Raw genomic sequence first — 22,726 nt, 5'->3', positions numbered from 1 at the left:
CTCATTGAATGGGCTTGGCCATGTCACAGAACCTCTCTGAACCTCAGTTTCCTCATATGTAAAATGGGGATAATTCCTACCTTGCATTGTTGTAAAGATTTAAGTAAGTGCACATAGAGTACCTAAAACAGTGCCTGCCACATAGTAGGTACTCTCTGAAGGGCACTTTACCAACATCATCATCTCCCATGGCACCTAGCTCAGTGCTAGGTTATTGTTTGCTTGATTTAATTCACCTTTGATTTGCCCGCAGCACCTAGCATGGTCCCTTACACAGAGTAGATGCTCCTGTATACGGCTGGTTGAATTGAAAACTGGAGAGAGCGAGAGAGGGAATACCATGCAAAGCTGCATGATCACAGATGACAGATCTCCCACAGGTCCTCTAAACAGATCTCTGAATCTCCCACAGCCTTGGTCTCCCCACAGGTCAAACTCAGTGGCAGCTTCTCCTAGAGGGCTCACAGAAATGGGAGTTTGCAACATCAGAGATTTCTAATGTAATCAGATGGTTAATGAAAAGGTTCTTCTTCCCTGAGCCTCGAGTGAGTCAGAGCTCTGTGCTTGGCTTTGCCCCAGGGAGTACCAAGAAAATGAAATATCGTCTGTATCCTCATGACACCTAAACAAATGGTCATTTCTCTGGGTCAGATATCAGCCAGAGGGGTTAAAAGGCATCTCCAGTGAAGGGAGGAAAGGAGCAGCAGGGAAAGGACCATGAGCAAGGTGCTTAGTGGGGTACATGGCTCCTGTTAAGGTTAATACCTGTTTGCCTTATGATGGGATGTTCGTTTTGCTTTCGTGAAAGATGCTGCTAAATGACAACGTGTCTGAAATCCACAAGCGTTTTGAACCCCTCATTCTGGCTCAATAATCCCTTCCACATCCTGACACCTGAATCAAGACATAAGTTCTCATTTAGGTAACAAACTGTCCTCTTTTGTAACAACTATAAACCACATCTGTATCTCAGACTTGCTCTTTTTCTTCCTGGCCTTTTGCCACTATAGGAAAATGTCAGATAGGCTAAGTTTTCACATTGCAGCTGGTTACTGTGATTATGTAGACACAGCCTCTACAAATTCAATGGTGTGTTGCTGGCTGTTCAAGAGGTGGTGAAATTAATGCCCAGGGAAGTGGGAAATGGGCCACCACAATCAAAATGTGGACTGGAAACTTGCTCTTCATTCTGCCCCACTCTTTCCCTCCTACATCCCTGTCTTTGTGATAATCACCAGCTTTCTGCCAACCTGCTGGCGTTCTCTTCCTCCTCCCACTTCCCCTTGGGAGTAAAGCAGTTCAAGAGAAGCACCATCATCCTAGACTTAAAGATATAGGAGGATGGTGGGAGCTGAGTGTATGAGACCCCACTCCCACCACCGCTGTGGACAGTGCATTGGAGAAGGGGCAGCATGGTTGCCTTCAGAGGCCTCTTTATCCAGCAAAGGAAGCTGACCACCTGGAACTAGAAGACCTCAAAAGATCATCTGGCCCAGACCCTATCTCCAGACAGATCAGTACATGAGCCCCCCAGGACCAAGGACAATCTCTCCTCTTCATAAGGACCCCTGGTAGAGGCCTGCCCAAGTCGTCCCTGTCTCACAGTCTGCTGTATAAGTCATGAGTAGCTGCCGTGTGTGGCTTCTGTCTGGGGCAGAGGAAGGTGCACCGCTCTGTGGGGCAGGGAAATGGAGTTTGAGAACCCGCTCTGCACCTGACTAGCTGTGGGAGTTTACCAATTTTCTCTGCCTCCTCAACCACCTCCAAAATGGGAAGATGGGCAAGCAAGAGTTCTGCTAGCTCTTGAAGAGCTAAATCACTATAAACCAGTGAATCTCTTATTTTAAAATCTTCATATACAACTTAAGCCAGTTTAATTGAAATAGAAAAAGTCTGTTTTTAGGGCTATCTCTATCACAGATTCCTTAATCTCAGGGAACTCCTTGAAATTGTGTATTTTGTGCATTTGAGGGTCTGTAAATTTTGGTGGGAGAGATTAAATCCCTAGATAGGTGTATGATATCCTACCACCTCCAAATATACATATATATATATATATATATATATATATATATATATATATATATATATATATATATATATATATATATATATGAGGTTAGGGACCCACCTTTAGGATGGAGAGCTTAAATGTAAATCACCCTGAATGGCTTCCTGGTTCCCCACCTCTGAATACCAGGCTACAGTGATTATCAAGGGCAGGAAGTAGGAAGCCCTAGATGCAGGATTCTGGATGAGAGTAAAGAAGGCATCAGGCTTTACTTTTTTTTTTTTTTTTTTGCTGTGTAGCATGTGGGATCTTAGTTCCTGGACTAGGGATTGAACCCACGCCCCTGCATTGGAAGCATGGAGTCTTAATCACTGGATTGCCAGGGAAGTCCCCAGGCTTTACCTTTCAGTCTCCAGCTCTCACTACCCATTGCTCTGCCACATGTCTACTAGCCATACAACCTCAGGAATATTCTAACTCTCTCTGAACCATGGTTTTCTCAACTGTCAATGGAGAATGGTATACTTCTGTTAAAAGTTGTTGTGAAGAATAAAAGAAAATGAGTAAATGCTTGGCTATCAGTGGAAACTCAATAAATGTGAGTTCCCTCCCAGCACTAGTAGCTCAGGTCCCAAAACTGACTACTTGGAAGACAGCTCCATCTATAACAATCAATCCACCCCTACCTCAAATGTAAATTGGCACAGTCACTATGGAAAACAGTAAGGAGGTTCCTCAAAAAATTAAAAATAGCTATCCCACGTCTGGGTATATATCCAAAGCAAATGAAAAAAGGATTTCCTTTGCACTCCCATGTTCTCTGCAGCATTATTCACAAGAGCTAAGACATGGAAACAAATGTCCATCAGCTGATGGATGGATAAAGAAGATGTGGCATACACACACACACACACACATATACACACAATGGAGTATTATTCAGCCAAGACAAAGAAAGAAATCCCACCATTTGCAGCAACGTAGATAAGACTTGAGGGCATTATGCTAAGTGAAATAAGTCAGACAGAGAAAGACAAATACTACATGATATCACTTATATGTGAATCTAAAAGAAAAAAAAATCCTCATAGAAACAGAGTTGGTTAAGTGGTGGTTACCAGCGGTTGGGTGGGGAGGGGCTGGAGTGGGGAAATGTTGGTCAAATGGTGAAAACTTCCAGTTATAAGATGAATAAGTTCTGGGGATCTAATGTGCAGCATGGTGATCGTAGTTAATAATACTATATCATATACTTGAAAGTTGCTAAGAGAGTAGATCTTAAATGTTCTCACCACAAAAAAAGAAATGGTAATTACGTGACATGTTGGCAGTATTAGCTAACACTATGATGGTAATCACTTTGCGATATATAAGTGTCTCAAATCAACTTACATAATGTTATATGTCAATTATATCTCAATAAAGCTGGGGGTGAGAATTCACCCCCTTCCTTGCTTCTGGGGGAAAAGTGTGACGTAACAGCTAAGTGCTCAACTTTGGATAGACACGCAGTTGGGTTCAACTCCCAAATTCACTCCTTGATGGCCATGTGGATTTACACATAGTTAAATTTCACTGCACCTTGGTGTCCCATCCACTAAATGAAAATGATTATGAGAATAGTCCTTCTTTCCTAGGGTCGTGAGAAGATGCGACAAGTGGATAAATGTTAACTAACATAAGGCTCTCCCTCGGCATCCTTGGCCATACCTCTTTCCTAAGTACCATTCACCCACCTTGGGAAGTGTGTCCCTATAGCTGAATGTCCAACATGGAAATCAGGCAGAAAGGGGAAAAGAATTCAACAAATAATCTGGATTCCCCAAGTCCCTTCCCCATTTGCCTGGAGGTCTTACCCCATTCCTACCCCCAGAGAGCCCACAGTTTGTTCATTTCTTTCAGGTCTTGGCTCAAACATCACTTCAGGAAAATCCTGAGCACCCATATAAATTCCAAATGCGCCCCACAGCATTCCATTTCCCCAATCTTGCTTTATTTTCTCTGCTACGCCTGACAGCATAGGGCGCACCTCAGAATTTGCCTACTTATTTGTTGGTCTCCTCCCACTAGAATGGAAGCTCCCCAAGGACAGGGGTCTTTGTCTACTTGGTTCAATTACTCTACCCACAGCGCCTAGAACAGAACCCAGGGCAGACAGGGGGTTCCCAGTTAACAATCTGTTAAATGAATGAGTGATTGAATGAATGATTGACAAGAAGCTTCCGAGTTTACTTATGAGACCAGAGAGGTTTCACAGGGAGGGAAGGATGGGGGTTGGTCTCAGATCTGACTCAAGTCCCTCTCATTTGACTAACTTTGGAATTCTTCCTCTTTTAGGTGCCACGCAAGTTGCAGAGCCCCCTATATCTGAGTGCTGACTCCAGACGCCCCTCACTAAAGGCAAGCACCCCCAGCCCACTTTTGAAACTGCGGAGTGAATAGGAGGAAAAAAGAATCCCAGTGAGCCACCTGGGGGTGGGGGACAGGGGGATCCCCACGCTCAAGTCACTCTGCCCCCACCCCCGCCCCCGGTCCCCCCACCTCTTACCCTCCCCCTACTAGCCTGCCCTCGGGGAGACGGGGGGCGCGGCCCGCCTCCGGGCTGAGCAGGGTGGCGGCGTCGGGGCTGCGGGCGCCTTCGCCGGACCCGCATTGCCCCCTAGTGCCGCGCGGAGTCAGGGCGCCGGGCTCCCCCGCCTGATGTCACCGCCGTGCAGTCATCCCAGAGGCGGCTCATTGAAAGCAGACCCTCCTCGGCGCTAGCTGGGCGGAGGCGCCGCTGTCCGCAGACCCGCCGCGGGCCGGGCAGAGCCGGGCGCCCCCTGCCCCGCCGCCCGCTCCTCCCCGCCGCTCCCCGCGAGCCCGGCCCGGCGCTCCTGACGTGGACCATTAAACTTGGAGCTGCCGCCTCGTCCCCTCTCTCCTCCTCTTCGCTCTGACAGGCGAGCGAGCGGCTCGGTGCAGGCAGGAGACGTGCTGCCGGGCTGGGCTGCCCGGGGGAGATGACTTCTCGCCAGGAGGACGCCTTTGGGAAGAAGACCACGGGGGAAGCAAAGTTTCAGGGCAGCTGAGGAGCCTTCACCAGCCCTTCCCAGCCCTGTCACCCCTCTGGCTATGGAGGGCGGACTCTAAAATGAATCCCGATCTGGACACCGGCCACAACACAGCAGCACCTGCCCACTGGGGAGAGTTGAAAAATGCCAACTTCACTGGCCCCAACCAGACCTCGGGCAACTCCACACTGCCCCAGCTGGACATCACCAGGGCCATCTCCGTGGGCCTGGTGCTGGGCGCCTTCATCCTCTTTGCCATCGTGGGCAACATCCTAGTCATCTTGTCTGTGGCCTGCAACCGTCACCTGAGGACGCCCACCAACTACTTCATTGTCAACCTGGCCATTGCCGACCTGCTGCTAAGCTTCACTGTGCTGCCCTTCTCTGCGGCCCTGGAGGTGCTCGGCTATTGGGTGCTGGGCCGTATCTTCTGTGACATCTGGGCTGCCGTGGATGTCCTGTGCTGCACAGCCTCCATTTTGAGCCTGTGCGCCATCTCCATCGACCGCTACATCGGGGTGCGCTACTCTCTGCAGTACCCATCGCTGGTCACCAGGAGGAAGGCCATCTTGGCACTCCTCGGTGTCTGGGTCTTGTCCACGGTCATCTCCATTGGGCCTCTTCTTGGGTGGAAGGAGCCGGCGCCCAATGATGACAAGGAATGTGGGGTCACTGAAGAACCCTTCTATGCTCTCTTCTCCTCCCTGGGCTCCTTCTACATCCCTCTGGCGGTCATTCTGGTCATGTACTGCCGGGTCTACATCGTTGCCAAGAGGACCACCAAGAACCTGGAGGCTGGAGTCATGAAGGAGATGTCCAACTCCAAGGAGCTGACCTTGAGGATCCACTCCAAGAACTTTCATGAGGACACCCTCAGCAGTACCAAGGCCAAGGGCCACAACCCCAGGAGTTCCATAGCTGTCAAACTTTTTAAGTTCTCCCGGGAAAAGAAAGCGGCCAAGACCTTGGGCATTGTAGTCGGTATGTTCATCTTGTGTTGGCTACCCTTCTTCATCGCTCTACCACTTGGTAAGTTGGGAACTGGCGGAGGGGAACGGGGCATTTTCAGATCTTGGGTTTACTGATGAGCTTACTATAAAGTTTTTTGTGGGTTTTAGTTTTTTATGCAGTCTGTGTGTTTGGAGGTTGGGGAATGTTGTTTGTTCTGCAAAGGCTTTGCAGATTGGGTAGGTGGCTAAGAACCAACTCAGGTGTTAGTGAAACGCGCTAAGGTACGAGTCACTTGAAATAGAACCTCAGGAGGCAAATCTGGTATGTGCAATGACTCATTCAACAGCCTTGGTTTAATAATTTAAAAGGACACTGGACTTGAACATCACACCAGCGTTATTACAGTAGTAATCATGTGCCCACTAAGGTGGTGTCACTAATGCTGCATACAAAATAGTTTGTAGTTACCGCAGACACGGCATTTGGGAAGCAGGGAGGCAGCTCGTACACAGAAAGGCAGTTTTCATTCAGCATTTCCAGGGCTCCTGCAGAGATCCACGCTCCTCAAGAGCTTTGCAGAGGCTGCCTTCTCCCTCTCCTCCTTTCACCACTTGCTATCACCTCCATGCACTCCCTCCATTACGAGTTAATAAGAGCATTTTACAGCCTCACAGCCCCAACCAGCCTTTATCTAAAGCTTGAGATTTGAAAGAGAAGGAAGACGGCCAGAGGGTCACACATTCTCAGTTTTCACCCCAAAATATCCCTAACTCTGGTGGTTTATGGAATGTCCAGGATTAAATTATAGTTGCCCCTCACCTTCAGCTACCAGACACCAAGTCCTGCTAGTATGAAACTGAGCCCTTTCTCTCCTGTGAAAATGTGCCCATCTTCTTTTGTTTGGGAGTCCTACTAAGTGAGTTGTTCAAAAGGCTACCTGACTTCCTCTAAGGATGAAGCCAAGGTCTGGGTAGGAGGTAAACCTAGAGGAGGGTACTGTGACATGCTGTCCACACGGCTCAGGAAACACTTGTCCCTTCTCTGAGGCAGTGATCTGCTTTGATTTCTTTTTCTATCCCTGGGGGACACTCCAGAAAATGAATGGAGGGAGGTAATTATGACAGAGTCATGTGCTGTGATCTCAGAAGAGACAACAGCTGTTACTTGCCATGGACCACTAACACCTACAGTCACACCAGGGGCTCAGTTGGAACTGAACATAAACAAATCCCCAAAGTAACAAAAATCCTAAAGACACACTGCTTCCAAGAGAAGGAGCCAAATAGAAAGAGGGTAAACTGATGTCGGGAGTTTCCGTTTAAAAATGATAAAGAAAAACTGTTTAACCTACTCTCCATATTGTCATTTCTAAGGCTAGCTTTCGAGCTAATGCCTTTCAGAAATATTTTCAGCGTGTTAAGTGGAGAGGGTTTGAAGCTCTACCCCAAGTAGTGATCACATCCCGCTGCCCAGCTTTCTTTTCTTTCCCAAGGTCTCAGGGTCCTTTCGCAGGCTTGTCCAGTTAAAGTGGATGACAGTTCACACTCCATTGGACCATACAAAGATCGTGGTTGCACATGGAGTGATTTGGCCAATAATTAGCCATGTGACCTTGGGCAAATGATGACTTCTCTGTGAGCCTCAGTTTCTTCATCTGCAAAATAGGGCTAATTACTATTTGCTCCATGGGGTTTGCACTAGTACATGGAAAAGACTTAATACGGTGTCTGGTACACAGCAAATACTCAATGAAAGTTAGCTCTTAGTAGTACAAACCAAACCCCAATACCCCCTGCAGCTAAAACTGTGTTTTCTTCTCCATTCAGTTGCCAATACCTGTTATTAAAGGCTCAGAAGGGAACTAGATCCTTTTCCTTTCTTCCTTCTTCCCCCCCCCGCCCCCCCCCCCGCCACCCCCGATCCTCAGCTGGCAGAGGCTGTGACCAGAGCATCCTCAGGAAAGACAAAGCCCCAGCAGGATGCAGGAGTGGATCAAAGGTGCAGGCTTTCACTTTAGGTGGCAGGGGAAACAACTGAAGAGGCTGCCAGCATGTTGAAATGGAAAGAGTACTGCTCTGAGGGTCAGGAGCAATAGAGTTATGTATGTGAGCTTTGCCATAGATTAGCTCTGTGAACTTAGGTGTGTTGCTTTACCAGCTGGGCTTCAGGTCTCACTTCCAGGGACCAAGAGGGCTGGACTCGATCAAGGGCTCTCAGACTTCAATAAGGATCAGAATCATTTGTGGAACTAGATAAAAATTCAGCTTCTAAGACCTAACGCATAGAGAATCCGAGCCAGTACATCAGAGAAGTCCCAGGAATCACGTTTAACCAGCCCACCAGGTGATTCTGAAGAGGTGATCCCCAGACCAGGCTTTGAGAAGCACCGGCTAGGGGATCTCTCTGCTCCTTTCAGGCTCCAACCTCCTGGACACCCAGGTTTTTAAACGCTGCAAAGGTTAGCACTTCACCACCCACGCGGTGGTGCAGGACGATGTGGCTTCTCTCTGGGTCCTGTTCTTCACACCCACCCTCAGTTTCTTCTCACTTATACTATTTCAGTTTCCCCCCTCTTTCTGTCCATGCCTTTCTGAGACCTTATGTTCCTAACATATCAGGTCCTTGGCTTCCATGCCACAGAAAGTGAGATGTTCTTGCCACCCTGATGCTATCAGAGCTTGTTTCTCTTCTCCTTGACTTGAAGACTTCCTGACCAACTGTTATCTGCCGGAGTTCTCCCAGTGTGCTGTCCCTGAGCTGAGTCTATCCACATGCTTCTCCCCTGGAAATCCAACCCTTGGCGGGTAAGGAGTGTGGACTCCAGGCCTTGAATTTGGGATGGACTTCGAAAGTTACTCAAGAGTTTCAAACAGAGAAGGTGCTTAATTAACATGTTCTTAGTAATTTATCAATAGAAAGAGCATCTGAGCAAAATGAGATGTGGGCTTCTACTTCGTCTGAGTTCAAATAACACCCAAATAAAAGTAGCATGGGGCTTCCCTGGTGGCACAGTGGTTGAGAGTCCACCTGCCGGTGCAGGGGACACGGGTTCGTGCCCTGGTCCGGGAAGATCCCACATGCCGCGGAGCAGCTAGGCCTGTAAGCCATGGCCGCTGAGCCTACGCGTCCAGAGCCTGTGCTCCGCAACGGGAGAGGCCACAACAGTGAGAGGCCCAAGTACAGCAAAAAAAAAATAAAAAAATAAAAAAAATAAATAACATGATGTAGAACAATAACTCCTTTGGAATCTGATGCAGGTTCCAAATTCTAAATTTTCCATGAAAGGCTTTTCACTCAGAAGGGGAGAAAGCAGATCTGGGGGAAGCCAGTGGTTGGCAAACAGAGAAGCCCAGGTAGGAGTAAACTTCTAGTTGGCGATAGACTTCCAGGTGCCTGGAAGTTTCTATCGCTGTGTTTGTCTTCTCCGTGGAAGAGGAGGGTTGGGATTCCTCCTGGGAAGGAAGGAAAATAGCCTTGCCCCCTACAGGGTCCTGGTCAGGGGCCCCATTTGTTTTCCTTCCTCCCTTGTTTTTATTTTTGCAAGCGGGGTTGGACTGCCTGCAGAGACAGGCCTCCCATCTCCTGTGGAGCCCTCCCCACCTGTAACACCCTCCCTATCTCCTCCCACCCTTTTTCCCTGTGGCCTCACACCAAGTTGGGCCAGGGACCAGCTCTCACTTACTCAGGAGCAGGGATGGAGCCACCAAACAAGGACCTCTTTATTCAGCCCCTGGAATCAGGCCATGGAGGGACAGGAAATAATTGGAATATAATATAGTAGCATTTCTACTTGATGGGCGATGTGCATGGTGTCCAAGGAATCTTCAGCTGCCTGGCATTACAATGAAGGCCAACTCCCACCCGCCTGGTCAGGGTTCAAGAAGCGGCTGGGCTATTGAGGGATATGCATTGCACTGGGGTGCAGGGGGGTGTGTAGTAGATGGGGGTGCGGGTGGGTAGCAGGAAGCGCTGGGCAGCCAACTGGTAGCTGGGCTTGGTGTGTTGTTTCGAAAACACTGGAACCTTGCCTCGCTCCAAATCCTTCTTCCGTCTTTTAAAATGCTGAAAGGCATCAGGAAGCCATTATTGAACTAACTGCTTTCCCCTCCAAATAAATGGTCAGCTTCAAAGAAACAGTTGTAATCTCTATAGTACTTGAACCAAATCGGAATCCCTCTCTCCATTGATTTGTTTCTCCAGTCCTCTCATTCAGATTAGGGCTGATGAATTTCCAGCTCCCACAAGAGCATAAGGGAGGGTGGGGGTCTCAGAGATGACTCAGGACAGAGCCACCCCCACAGACACACACACTAATCCTCCAGTTCTGAGGTTTCAAAACACAGGGATTTGAGTTGCTCACAGGGAAATCAATTGGTTTGAGTGAGGGAAAATTTTACACACAGGGAATCCTTCCTAGAAGAGGGAGATCTTACTGCAGGAAAATACATTCAGTCATTTATAAAATCATTAATGAAGACTTCCTAAAGCACCTACTATGTGCTAGGCTTTGTACTAATCACTGGGTTGTTGAACCAAAGCAAACATGGCCCCTGCGTGCAGGAGGCTCACAGCCTAGTGAGATCCTATTATCATGGAGCACATACTATGTACCAGACATTCTGCTAGGCCCTCTACAGACATTATCTCACTAATCCTCACAGCTACCCTGACAGGGGAAAGTAATAGCTCCCTCTCGACAGTTAAATATACTGAAGCTCAGAGAGGTTAGACTTCTTGCCCCAGGTCACACAGCAAGTAAATGGTAGAGACAAGAATTGAATCCGTGTCTGTCAGAACAGGCACTTACCTGGTCCAGTGCACAAAGATGTCTGACCTTTTTGCTTTCTGGTCCCAACCTGCTCTCATAGCAAATGTTCTCCAGGAACCCCAGAGCCACCTTGTCAAAAGCTGATTATTCTACTTCTGTTACAAAACCCTGTCTTTCTTCCATTCCCTACTCACCCCTGAAAAAAATTCACTCATAAACTATCAGGGAAGGTCATCCACATTCTAGCTCAGGGCTCGGCTTTCTCTCTACCTCCTGCACTGTGTATGACATGGGTCTCTCAACATTGGGCATTTAGTCACCCCAACCAGGAATAAAAAGTGAGATCTTGGCCTTCATATAGGGACTTGTTTCCACATCTTTAATCATTCATTCATTCATTCATTCACTGAATAAGTATGTATTTATTGGAAGCCTACTAGGTCCAGGCGTTGTGTATTTATTGGAAGCCTACTAGGTCCAGGCGTTGTGCTGGAGGTCCAGGCGTTGTGCTGGAGCAAAGCAGCTGTGTTTCACGTTCTCATAGAATTTAGTTCTAGTGAGGAACACAGATAATTTGAAAAATACACACATGCAAATAAACATAAATGCAAATCGTGAAAAAAGATTTGAAGAAAAGGGGTATGCTGCTGTTAGAAGTATACGACAGGGATCGGTGTATTACAGGGATCCCTGACTGGCATTTAGGCAGAACCCTGAACAGTTTGGAGGAGTTAATTCAGTGAAAGGGGCAGGTAGAAGAAGAGAGCTCCAGGCAGAAGGAAGGGCACACCTGAAAGTCCTGAGGGAGGAGCTGGTAGGGAACTACCAGAGCCCGGAGAACAGAGGGGAGGCAGGTGCAAGTCGAGGCTGGAGGTGCAGGCACAGGTTGGGCCATGCAGGGGCTTTTGTGCCACATTAATGATTTTAGATTTTATGATAAATTGCCATGGCCAGTACCGAAGGGTTTGAAGCCGACAAGAGAGACAATCTGATTATGTGTTTAAAAGATGACCCAGGCAGCTACATGGAGCACAGAGCAGAGATGGGGCAGTTAGGAGGCTGTAATCCCAGTGAGCGCTGGTGGTAATTTAGACCACACTGGTAGCAGTGGAGGTGGAGAGAAGTAGACAGATTCAAGGACTTGGGGATGGGTTGGTTATGATACAGGAGAATAAGAGATGTATCTGGAATAGCCCTGAGTTTACTGGGTGAAACACAACCAAGAGGATTCCTCCCAGGATCTCCTCAGACCCCATTCATCAGGGCTCACAAGATACCATGCTAGGAATGATACGCCAGACACTCTTATGAGGTGAGTGGACAAAATGTCCCAACCCAAAAACCAGGAGCCATGACCATCAGCAAACCCAGTTGCTCATTAGAAACATCTGGCAGGGGACTGCTTTCAAAAGCACAGATTCTTGACCTCCACCACAGACCTTTGTATCAGAATCTTTCATGATGGGGCCATGAATCTCAATTTTTAACCAGTTCTCACAGGCAATTATGCCACCAGCATAGCACTAGTCCTCCCCATGCCTGGGAACCTGGAATGAACACCCCTTGGAGAACCAGAGTTTGGTTAAACTTCCCCCAGTGCAGCCAGAAACATCCCCAGTCCTGCCCAGTCTCTCGGGCCAGTCCATACAGAGGAAGGCAGAGGATTGTTAGGAGGGAAGGTGAACTCTTCAAACTAGAGCCTCCCTGGAGAAGGGGAGGAGAATGAGCCCTGTGGAAGCAGGTCTTCAATGTAGCAGGCAACACTGCTCAACACTAAGTGTTCTATATAGCTTGTAATTCTCACAGCCCCTCTGCAGAGCAAGGATCATCACCCTGTGTCTAGAGTTCAGAGAGGTTCGGTAAATTGCCCAAGGTCACACAGCTAGTAAATGATAGAATCTATTAGACTCCATATTTGGCACTCAATAAACGTATGTTATATTATTCTTGTTGTTACTACAGTGCTTCCACACATTTGTCTGAGGTCTGGTGCCCATGGGTGATAACATTTTTACTGGCTCATGACAAAATGAAAGAAGAGTTAGGAAAATCCTGTGTTTTTCCAAATGTACTCAATATAAATGACTGTTCTTTTGTTCTAAAGACTATGTCCTGTCTATTTTGGGAAACTGAAATAACATTTCTTTAATGGGATGATGGTAATAAGTGATAGTGATAGTCATTGTGTGTGTGTGTGTGTGTGTGTGTGTGTGTGTGTGTGTGTGTGTGTGGTATTCTACTTGGCAAAAGAAAAAGTTGGTAACCCTATGTCTGTCCCCACCAAAAATTTTTTTTGAAATTTTACTGTGAGTCTCCTAAAGTCTTAGAATCATGGGAGACACCATGATAGTTAGGCACGATAAATATTTGTGGGAGAAAGCAGGAAGAAAGGGGGAGGGTGATTTATCTTCTCAGTGATGGATAAACAAATTAGCCTCAGCTTTGCCATAAGAGTCAAAGGCTTAGGGCGGGGGGCAGGGGGGCGGTGAGGGGGAAGGATGATGTGTGTGGAGTCATGCTTGTCAGGTATGATAGGATGGGGGCCATTTGTGGAAGCACCCAGTCCTTCTGGGGTGAAACAGACCACAGAAATGCCAGTGGGCATGTGTGTAGCTGCAGTGCCATCACAGATGGGCCTATTAAGATCTCTAATGCAGGAGATGCCTTTACCTGAGTATGTGTGGCTCATAAAAATAACTGATGGCCACCAGGCCACAATGGGAAATTGCTTTCTCCCACATCTGCAGGATGTCACTGTGCTCCCTAACCACATCTGATAACAGTAATACTAATAGCTCCATTTATTAGGTCTTGCCATGTGCCTGGCTTAACCAGGCTAAGGGTGCTTTCTATGCAGGCTCTCATTCACTCCTCTCCAGAGGCTTACCAGATGGACACTATGGTTGTCTCCATTTTACAGATGAGGAAACTGAAGTTCAGAGAGATTGGGTGATTTGCCTCAGGCCACCCAGCTGATTAGTGACAGAACCTGGATTCACATCTAGGCAATCGGAATAAGCTAAAGGGCTCATTACTGGGGGTATACTAGGTGTGGGGCTCTGAGCCCTGATTTATGGAAGCCCAGAGAGGCCCTAGGGAAAGCAGAGTCTATTCTGAGAAGATGGAAAGGAAGGGCAAGTGGCTGCCTGTTATTCAGCAACCAAAAGGCACCATATCCTGGTGAGAACATAAGGAATATAAAAATAATTGGGTCTTTCCCCTAGCAAGCTAAGTCAAAATTTCTCTTTCTTTTATTATGGGTGCTTTAGATTTTTTTCAGCTTCACAACATATTACGGGTAGTGCCATATACCTTTAAGGCTTTTATCAAATTTGGGCTTTGGGGTTAAACACATAAAATTTACAACACTCTTTCACAGCCTAACTTCTGGCTGAATACATTTCAGAACTTGATTCACCTCTTCACCACATACGTGTGATCTCAGCACCATAGGACTCTCTCCTACCTTGGATCAGCCTCTGGTCCTACCTCTTCTTGTCACAAAGGGTTCCATCGTGGACAAGAGAGTATTTCTAGAAGCTGTTTTTCCACTTTGCAGTAACCCTGACTAGTGATAACCTAGCTATACAGAAAGAAAATGCACATATATGTATATAAGGATATACATATATGCACACCATATATGTATATTCAAGAGAACCCAAATGAAATGTATCTTTAACTCTTAGCTAGTTCCCAAAAATGCCCACAACCCCTATACTAACACCCACATGAAGGGAAATTATGACAGAGGGAAGTCGGAGTGGAATTAGATAGTGATCCTAACCAGTTGCATGTAATAGACCTTACTCATGAAAACTTTGCAAAATAATACTACCTAGAGGAGACACGCTGGGATCCCACCCAGGGCTTTGGAGGATCCCATGAAGAGAGGAGCCCTGAGGTTAAGGAAGTGCCCATGGTCCACCCCAAACACTACAGGGGTGGCTCTCTCTAGCAGCCTCGTGACTGATGGACTTATGTGTGAACTTCTTGTAAGCAGTGACCGCATCTTTCCTCTTTGCCTAACACGGGTGCTAGGAGCGCACGTTAACTCAAATTGCTTGCTGTTTCCCCAAATACACCTTACATTTTCCTTACCCTATGTGTTTTTCGTACTCTTCCCTCTGGCAGGAATGCTCTTCCCGTACCCTCTGAACATCCAAATCCTGTCCACCTGTAGACCCCCAGTTTTGTGGACACCTCTCTTAGGAAGTTTTTTCTGGTCCCCACCCCTTTCCCTGATGGTGATGGCTGTCTTTATACCTTGTGTATGGTGCTTGTCACATTTGTTCACGGGAATCAGCACTGATTGGCACATCTTCAGCAGTGTTACTGGGCTGCAAACCTCCGGAGGAAATGGTCCAGGTTTCACTCATCTTCCTGTCCTCCATGCCCAGAGACATGTACCTACTAGACTCCCAATAAAAATAGCAATTGCAGCTATGATTCACACAGTATGTGCCAGACTTCATCTACCATTTGAACCTCCCAATAGCCCATCAGATAGGTATTAATGTTCTGCTCACTTTATAAATGAGGAAACGGGCTTAGAGGTTAGGTGACTTGTTCTACATTCCTTGAAAATACCACAAGCACGTTGAAACTGTCTTGACTGCTCTTGTGAAACCAAATGGCCAATATGGGTCTGGTTATGGACCCAATGAAGAAAGATTAGATAGATGAAGACCGGAGTGGACCCAAGTTATGAGCTTGAAAATTGGACAACATCTTCATTCTTCATAAAAGGTTGCCATTCCACCGCCTCTGGGGGAGACTTGTCTTTTGCCAGTCAGTCCCCATTTTCCCTCACCTTCTCAGCCCTTGTCACCTGCCTCTCGCCTCTGGGAGGAATATGGTCAGAGTTGGTCCCCACAGAAGTAGGAGAGGAGGACACAATTCTGGTGACTTTATAGCAGGGCCTGATTAAGACCTTCAGAAAGGCCCAAGGTATTGAGAAGTGAATGCTGCCCCCACCTCCAAATGTAATTCTAAATTCTCTCTCTCTCTCTCTCTCTCTCTTTCTCTCTCTCTCACACACACACACACACACACACATACACACACACGACATACACACACGGCCCTAAAATTAATGGAAGGAAGGCCAACATTCTAATTTATCCCATGAAGTCTACTTTGATTTCTTTAATATCAAAGCATTTCCCCAAAAAAGTGAAGGTGTCCAGCTTTGCTAAATGCACCAAAGATACACTGGGTCTGTTTGTAGGTGATATAGCATTGCTCTATAATGGGGTGACCAGACATCCCACCTTGCCTGAGCCAGTCTCCACTTATGTCTGTTACCAAGGGCACTATGATGATTATTGTAACCCTCTCATATTCTCAAAATGTCTCAATTTGAATGATAAAAGTACCTCGATATTTTAACTCCCGGAGTAAGAGTGTTTACAATGGAACATCCAATGGTGCCTTGGTTTCACTGAGAAGCCTGAGATGGGGGAGGAGAGAGTCTGGCATCCATGGCCTCAGCAGTACCGAGAAAGATTAATAATGAGTGAATGAAGGGAAGGAGGAAAGACACAACTTCACGGGTGTGTTTTTTGTGGGAAAAAGGAATTAATGTAAAGGTTGGTCGGAAATTTTTAAGTCTTCATTCAGTTCATTTACCCTACTTGCACAAGTGAGTCACTGAGCTGGGATCTGAATCCATGGCTGGCTGACCCTAAATACTTAGATGAGTGAGTCAGTGAAGGAGTGGATCCATTTCAGCACAAGGCAGATGGTGTGATCTGAATGATGAGTGTCTCCAGAATGAAGAGGAGACAGAAAGAAAGGTGGGCCAAACTGATATTGGGGGGAGGAGGAGAAAAGCCAGCTATGTCCTAGGTACTTGTCAGGCTGGAATGATGGTGGGGGAGGGGCATCCTCACCCATTCATCACCCCCCTCCTGACATGACAGAGCATAGGTCAGCCCATTGTACCATCCTCACTGGCAGGCTTGTGTTCTTAGATTGTGTCAACAGCACACTCGTGACCACACCCAGGGGCAGCACACGTGAGTCCCCTTTGAGCACTCAAGTGCCCCTCTCTGGTGTGAGCACATAAAGTCCGCTGTAAAAGTCGCACCAATGAACAGTTCATGCCGAAATGTTCAGAAATAGAAAGTCCTAGCACATGCAAGTGGACCATTCCTTTCAGAGACCCATTTAACTTTTTCCAGGGGTATCTGCGCACAGTGTCTTGTTCCCCTGAAGCTGGGATGCATCTGGGGCTTAGCTTCGCACGCTTTTTAAAATTCTTCTTTAAGATAGAGTTTCCTGCCAAGCTAACATGCATCGCTTTGAGGCTGAGCTCAGCACCCTGACCATGGCCCAGAAGGAGGTTAAAATAGGACCAAGGGCAAGCCGGGCTCACTGTCATTCACAGGCATGGGCCCCAGGGCTCACGCCACCAGCACAGGGCCGGGCAGAGATCCAGAGAGGCAGCTGGTGGGGGAGGAGGGGGGTGCTACCAACTGGAACAAACAAAAAAAATTACATCTCTGATTTATATATTCAGGCCATCAATCAGCCCCTGGCATCAAGAGAAAGTGGTACCTGCTTCCAGGTATACCCTCATAGTGTCATTTGTGACTCCTTATCCCCAGCTCTGCAGACTTTATCTTAAGCAAAAGTTCTTGGGCTTTTTTGTTGCACGGGCCCCTTTGGCAATCTGGTGAAGCCCCTTCTTACAATAGATACATAAAATAAGATACACAGGATATCAAAGAAAATCAATTATGTTGAAATAGCTATTATAATGTTAAAAAAACAAATTTACTGTAGAGTAAACCAATGTTCTTCATTATTAACATATTAAACAAGATCTAGCAGCAAGCCAGATAAATAACTACTATAACTTGAAGTAGTGGCAAGTGGAAATATTTCAAGATATCTGCAGCAAACGTAATATAATATCGTAAATCTGATTTCTGTGGGCGACAAATCCTGCTAATTCTACTGTGGCTTGTTGCCTGCATTCCTGTGGAAGAAAATGCTAACTTTCAGCCAAAGGTTAATTCTTTAAAAAAAATAAAAATAATTTTTCCCATCCAAGTTCAGGGACTCCCTAACCCCAGAATAAGAACCCTGTCCTATGACATTATAAAGATGTACTTCAGGGCATGAGGTTTTCTATACTTTCTTCTTTCAAATTATATAGTCTTAGGACCACAGGGAACTTGGACTATGCCATTGTGCTTTGTAACTGTCTTGCGTGATTACTTGTAGCAATTTTTAAATCTACTTTCTTTATTTAAAAATAGTGCATTGACTTTTATTTAAATCAAGAAGAATAAAAAAAAAAGAAAAATCATTCTACCCACGCCAGACCCCAGGTCCACCTCTATCCAGCACTCTCAGTCTTTTTTCCCAGGAGCAAACACTGTTACCAGATTGTGTATAGTTCCAGAAATATTCTATTTATCTGTAAGCATCCATATACATTGTATGTATGTGTAAATATTTGAGTGTGTATGTGTGTGGAATGTATGTTTACATCCTGTTTATTTTTACAAATGGTATCATTTTATAAACACTATAGTGGAGGTTACGTTTTACACTCAACGGCATATCTTGGGCATAGTTCTGTCAGAATGTATAGTTACTGCTTTCCTTTTCATGGCTGTATAGTAATCCATCTATGGAATATCCTATTTTATTTAACAATTTCCCAGCTCATTGACATTAGGTTATTTTTGGTTTTTCCATACTAAAAACAATGCTGCAGTGAGTACTCTTGTCTATGTGTCTGTGCCCACATATTCAGGATAAATTCCTAGAAACAGAATCACTGGAGCAAGAAATATTTGATATTTTAGGTTTAACCTGATTATGTTCAATTTTACTAAATAAGGAATTTTAAATATATTAAAATGTAAAGTTGTTAAAATAAATAGGTTAGATCTATCGTGTAGGAGGGTTGTCATGATATTTATGTGAAAAAGACAAGTCATAGGGTTTTATATAATCCTATTTTTAAAAGCTATTAGTCACCTCCAGGGGTAGAGAGAAGTGAGGAGGAGTAGGTTATTAACTTTTTTATACACCTCTGTATTTCATATTTCACAATATTTCACGTGTGTGTGTGTGTGTGTGTGTGTATGTATACACAAATTACATCACCTAGTGCTTTTATCACTAAGTATCAAGTGTGGACTTCTTGCTGTTTCAATAAAACTGAATCATTTCAGTTTTGTTTTTTGTTTTTTTTTTTTTTGCGATACGCAGGCCTCTCACTGTTGTGGCCTCTCCTGTTGCAGAGCACAGGTTCCGGACGCGCAGGCTCAGCAGCTGTGGCTCACGGGCCCAGCCGCTCCATGGCATGTGGGATCTTCCCGGACTGGGGCACGAACCCATGTCCCCTGCATAGGCAGGCGGACTCTCAACCACTGCGCCACCAGGGAAGCCCTGTACTTCACATATTTTAACTGATGTATTGCAATCCATAATAAAAGGTACCATAATGTATTATATATAACCAATCCACTTATGACAATAGTGGTCATGTTTATGTAAATAGATAAGACACACACAAGGTATCACATTCACAAGGCCCAAGTGTAGAATGAAAAGAATGTCCCTCTCAGTTCCTTGGTCCCACATATCGAATTCCCCTACCTGGAGGCAACTATTAATACCAGTTTCTTGTACATCCTTTCAGAGATATTCTATGCATATAAAAATATATTTATACGTTCTTTTTAATAGAAATAACATGCTATTCTGCACTTTGCTTTTTTCACTGAACAGTGCATCTTGAAAATTTTCCACTTCAGTATAAATAGAGCAACCTCATTCTTTTTGATACTGCATAGTATTCCTTTTTCTTCCAAAAAGACTTCTATAGAAGGACATTTAGGTTGTTTCAAATCTTTTATTATTACAAACAACACTGTAGTGAATATTCCTGTACATACTTCACTATTTCCCACGTTATACAATTAAAATCCTGAAAGTGGACTATTCTGAGTAAATTTTTTTTTAATTTTTATAAATACTGCCAAATCATCCTGCATAGAGATTGTACCAATTTTCATTTCCTTAACTGACATTTGAGAGTGCCCACTCATTCCCTAACAGTTTGTTATCAAACTTTTTGATCTCTGCCAGCTTGATACGTGAAATATCTGTGAATGAGGTTAAGCATCTTTTTGTATGTTTGATAATCCATCCCCTCTTGATGTACAATTGTTTTGAGTTTTTAGCTGTGACAGATTTTCTTATACATGCACTTTTTTCTTTAATATCTTTTGTACACTTGCCCTTTAGGATTGCCTTAGGATAAAATCCACTTTGAATGGTTAGGATCAAAAGGTAGACTCATGTGAAAGGCCTCAGACACGTATTATCAAATTACCCTCTGGGAAGGATATAGCAATTTACACTCCCACTAAGCGTGTTTCAGCACAGCTGAAGAAACCACTTTTTATGCTGACAGTTCCTCACTGCCTGGGGAAGTTTCAGACATCTGCGTGACAAGTCAGCTTCCCCTCAGAGGTGATAAGATGGCTTGAAAGCTTCAAATCCTTCCAACTAATTTGGTGTCAGCCTTCCAGACTTCAGGGCTAGCAAGCTGCCCTCTTGGAATGCAACACCCCATCCATCAGGGGAGCCAGAGCAAGCAGCAGCCTTGGAATGTGTGTATGTTACCCAGGATCTGAGAACAAAAAGCAGTCACCCACAGTGTGTAAATGGATTTGATCTTTCACATGGCTGCCAGGGCCACCACGATCCACATCAGTGGTTTGAGGCTCTGGGGCTGATGTACTGATTAAAAACCGTAACAAAATAAGATGCTCCCCCCGCCCACCCCAGGAAAACAATCAACTTTGAGGCACTCAAGGATGAGTTAATAAGGAAGGATTCCTCTGGGCATCCAAGCTTGCCGCACCCGACCATGGGGGCCTGTGCTGATCCAGGGAACTCAGTGGACAGTCTATATTTAGACAAGGGCATGGCAAATGCACCACATTTTAGTTGCAAAATTCAAATTGGCTCGGAAGATGCCAGCCTCACGAATGGAAAATTTAATCGAGCACTGCTTAAGAAGCAAGGAGATGGCATGTTGAGCAGATTCTTCTAGGGAAGGAGGCTTTTTTGAGAGGCAGGCAATGAGCCCTGGTTAGTCAGGGTGGTAATTTAATCCCGACCTTGAACTGCTAGTCAGGATGGAGAGGCAGAGTTATTTTCAGACTGTACTTAACCTAGAGGTGTTGGAACCAGCATCCAGGACAGGGCAGGGAGAGATGAACTCTGACCCACTGCCACCAAGTTGAGAGATCAAGATCCTAAGCCAGGAGCTGAGATCAGCCAGGGAGTCTCAGAACCTCAGGAAATCCTTTCCTGCCACCTGTCTCTGTCACTGCCATCCCACCCCACCTCATCCAGTAAAGAGGGCTGGTACCTTCCCTTTTCCTTTCCTTTCCCTTTCCTTTTTTTCCTTCCTTCCTTCCTTCCTTCCTTCCTTCCTTCCTTCCTTCCTTCCTCCCTCCCTCCCTCCCTCCTCCCTCCCTCCTCCCTCCCTCCCTCCTTCCTTCCTTCCTCCCTCCCTCCCTCCCTCCCTCCCTCCCTTCCTTCCTTCCTTCCTTGCCCTTCACAGGTTCTGTTTGGCTGGCAGCTTGTAGTACTAGAAAGAACAGGGACATTGAAATCAGGCAAATCCAGGTCTGAAGTCCTGGCTCTGCAGCTCATCTCTCTAAGCCTCAGTTAATACATCTGTAAAACGAGACTGAAATCATCTGCTCATAGGATTGGAGTGAGAAATAAATAGGAAAATGGATGAAAATGACTCAGCTGGGTGCCAGACATGAGTAAATAATTCAAAAACATCAGCTATTAATGTATGTGAAGCCTCTAATATAATATCACCTTTGGAGGATACATTTAATAAGGATCTGTTGATAAATTGGGATTTTGAGTAATTCTATAAATGGGCTATGTCTTTGGGGGAAATAAAAATGGGACCAGTTCCTTCTCATTAAAAGGTTAGGGGATTAAAAATAATTTGAGGGCTTCCCTTGTGGTGCAGTGGTTGAGAGTCCGCCTGCCGATGTAGGGGACACGGGTTCGTGCTCTGGTCTGGGAAGATCCCACATGCTGCGGAGCGGCTGGGCCCGTGAGCCATGGCCGCTGTGCCTGCGCCTCCAGAGCCTGTGCTCCGCAACTGGAGGGGCCACAACAGTGAGAGGCCCGCGTACCACAAAAATATAATAATAATAATAATAATTTGAGACACCCATGACTTGTCCACCCAGATTTAACCAATGTTAACATGTTGCTGAGTTTGCTACCTATCTTCTTTCTCCTCTTAAATAAAATGTTGCAAATACACCTAAAAGGCCCCACTCTTCATCCCATTCATCTCTCTCCTTCTCAGAGGCAATCACCAGGATGCATATGATTAAGCAGATGCTCTTCTCTACATCTTCCTAGATGTGTCCTCTTAGAAAGGCTGAGGGGAGTGGTGGTCCAAAATGAGGCCTTGGATTATGTCAGTCCTGAGTTCAAATTCCGCTCCTGCTCCTTTACTAGCTGGGTGGTCTTTGGCAAATTGCTCAACCTCTCTGTTCCTCCTCTCCCTCATTCTTCTCTAAAATGGGACAAATAACACCTACTTTACTGGGTTTTGTGAGAATGAAATAAGATTATTCATGTAAAGCAGTGGTTCACAGTCAAGGATGATTTTTCCCCGCAGGGGACATTTGACGATGTCAGGAGACATTTTTGATCGTCACAACTGGAGTGTGCCCCTGGCATCTAGTGGGAGAGGCCAAGGATACAGCCGAACATCCTACAATGCACAGGAAAGCCCCCCACAGCAAAGAATAATCAGTCCCAAGATCTCAATAGTGCCAAAGTAGAGAAAGCCTAGTATAAAGCACACTGTCACAAGGGCTTAAAAATACTTATTCAATAAACAATAAAAAATGATGATTTTTT

At 45.7% G+C, this 22,726-nt stretch overlaps 1 protein-coding gene across 1 annotated transcript in view; it reads left to right on the top strand.

Moving 5' to 3' along the window:
- Window positions 1-4,759: 4,759 nt before the first annotated feature.
- Window positions 4,760-22,726, top strand: part of ADRA1B (adrenoceptor alpha 1B) — a 60,340-nt gene continuing 42,373 nt past the window's right edge. The window contains exon 1 of the mRNA XM_060008439.1: window positions 4,760-6,093. Coding sequence (XP_059864422.1) covers window positions 5,145-6,093 — 949 coding nt within the window. The 5' untranslated portion in view covers window positions 4,760-5,144. The remainder of the gene's footprint in view (window positions 6,094-22,726) is intronic.

The sequence above is a fragment of the Delphinus delphis genome, chromosome 3 (assembly GCF_949987515.2).
Source record: "Delphinus delphis chromosome 3, mDelDel1.2, whole genome shotgun sequence".
NCBI lineage: Eukaryota > Metazoa > Chordata > Mammalia > Artiodactyla > Delphinidae > Delphinus > Delphinus delphis.
Note: the sequence above shows the minus strand (reverse complement) of the source record. Positions and strands in the feature narration are given on the sequence as shown.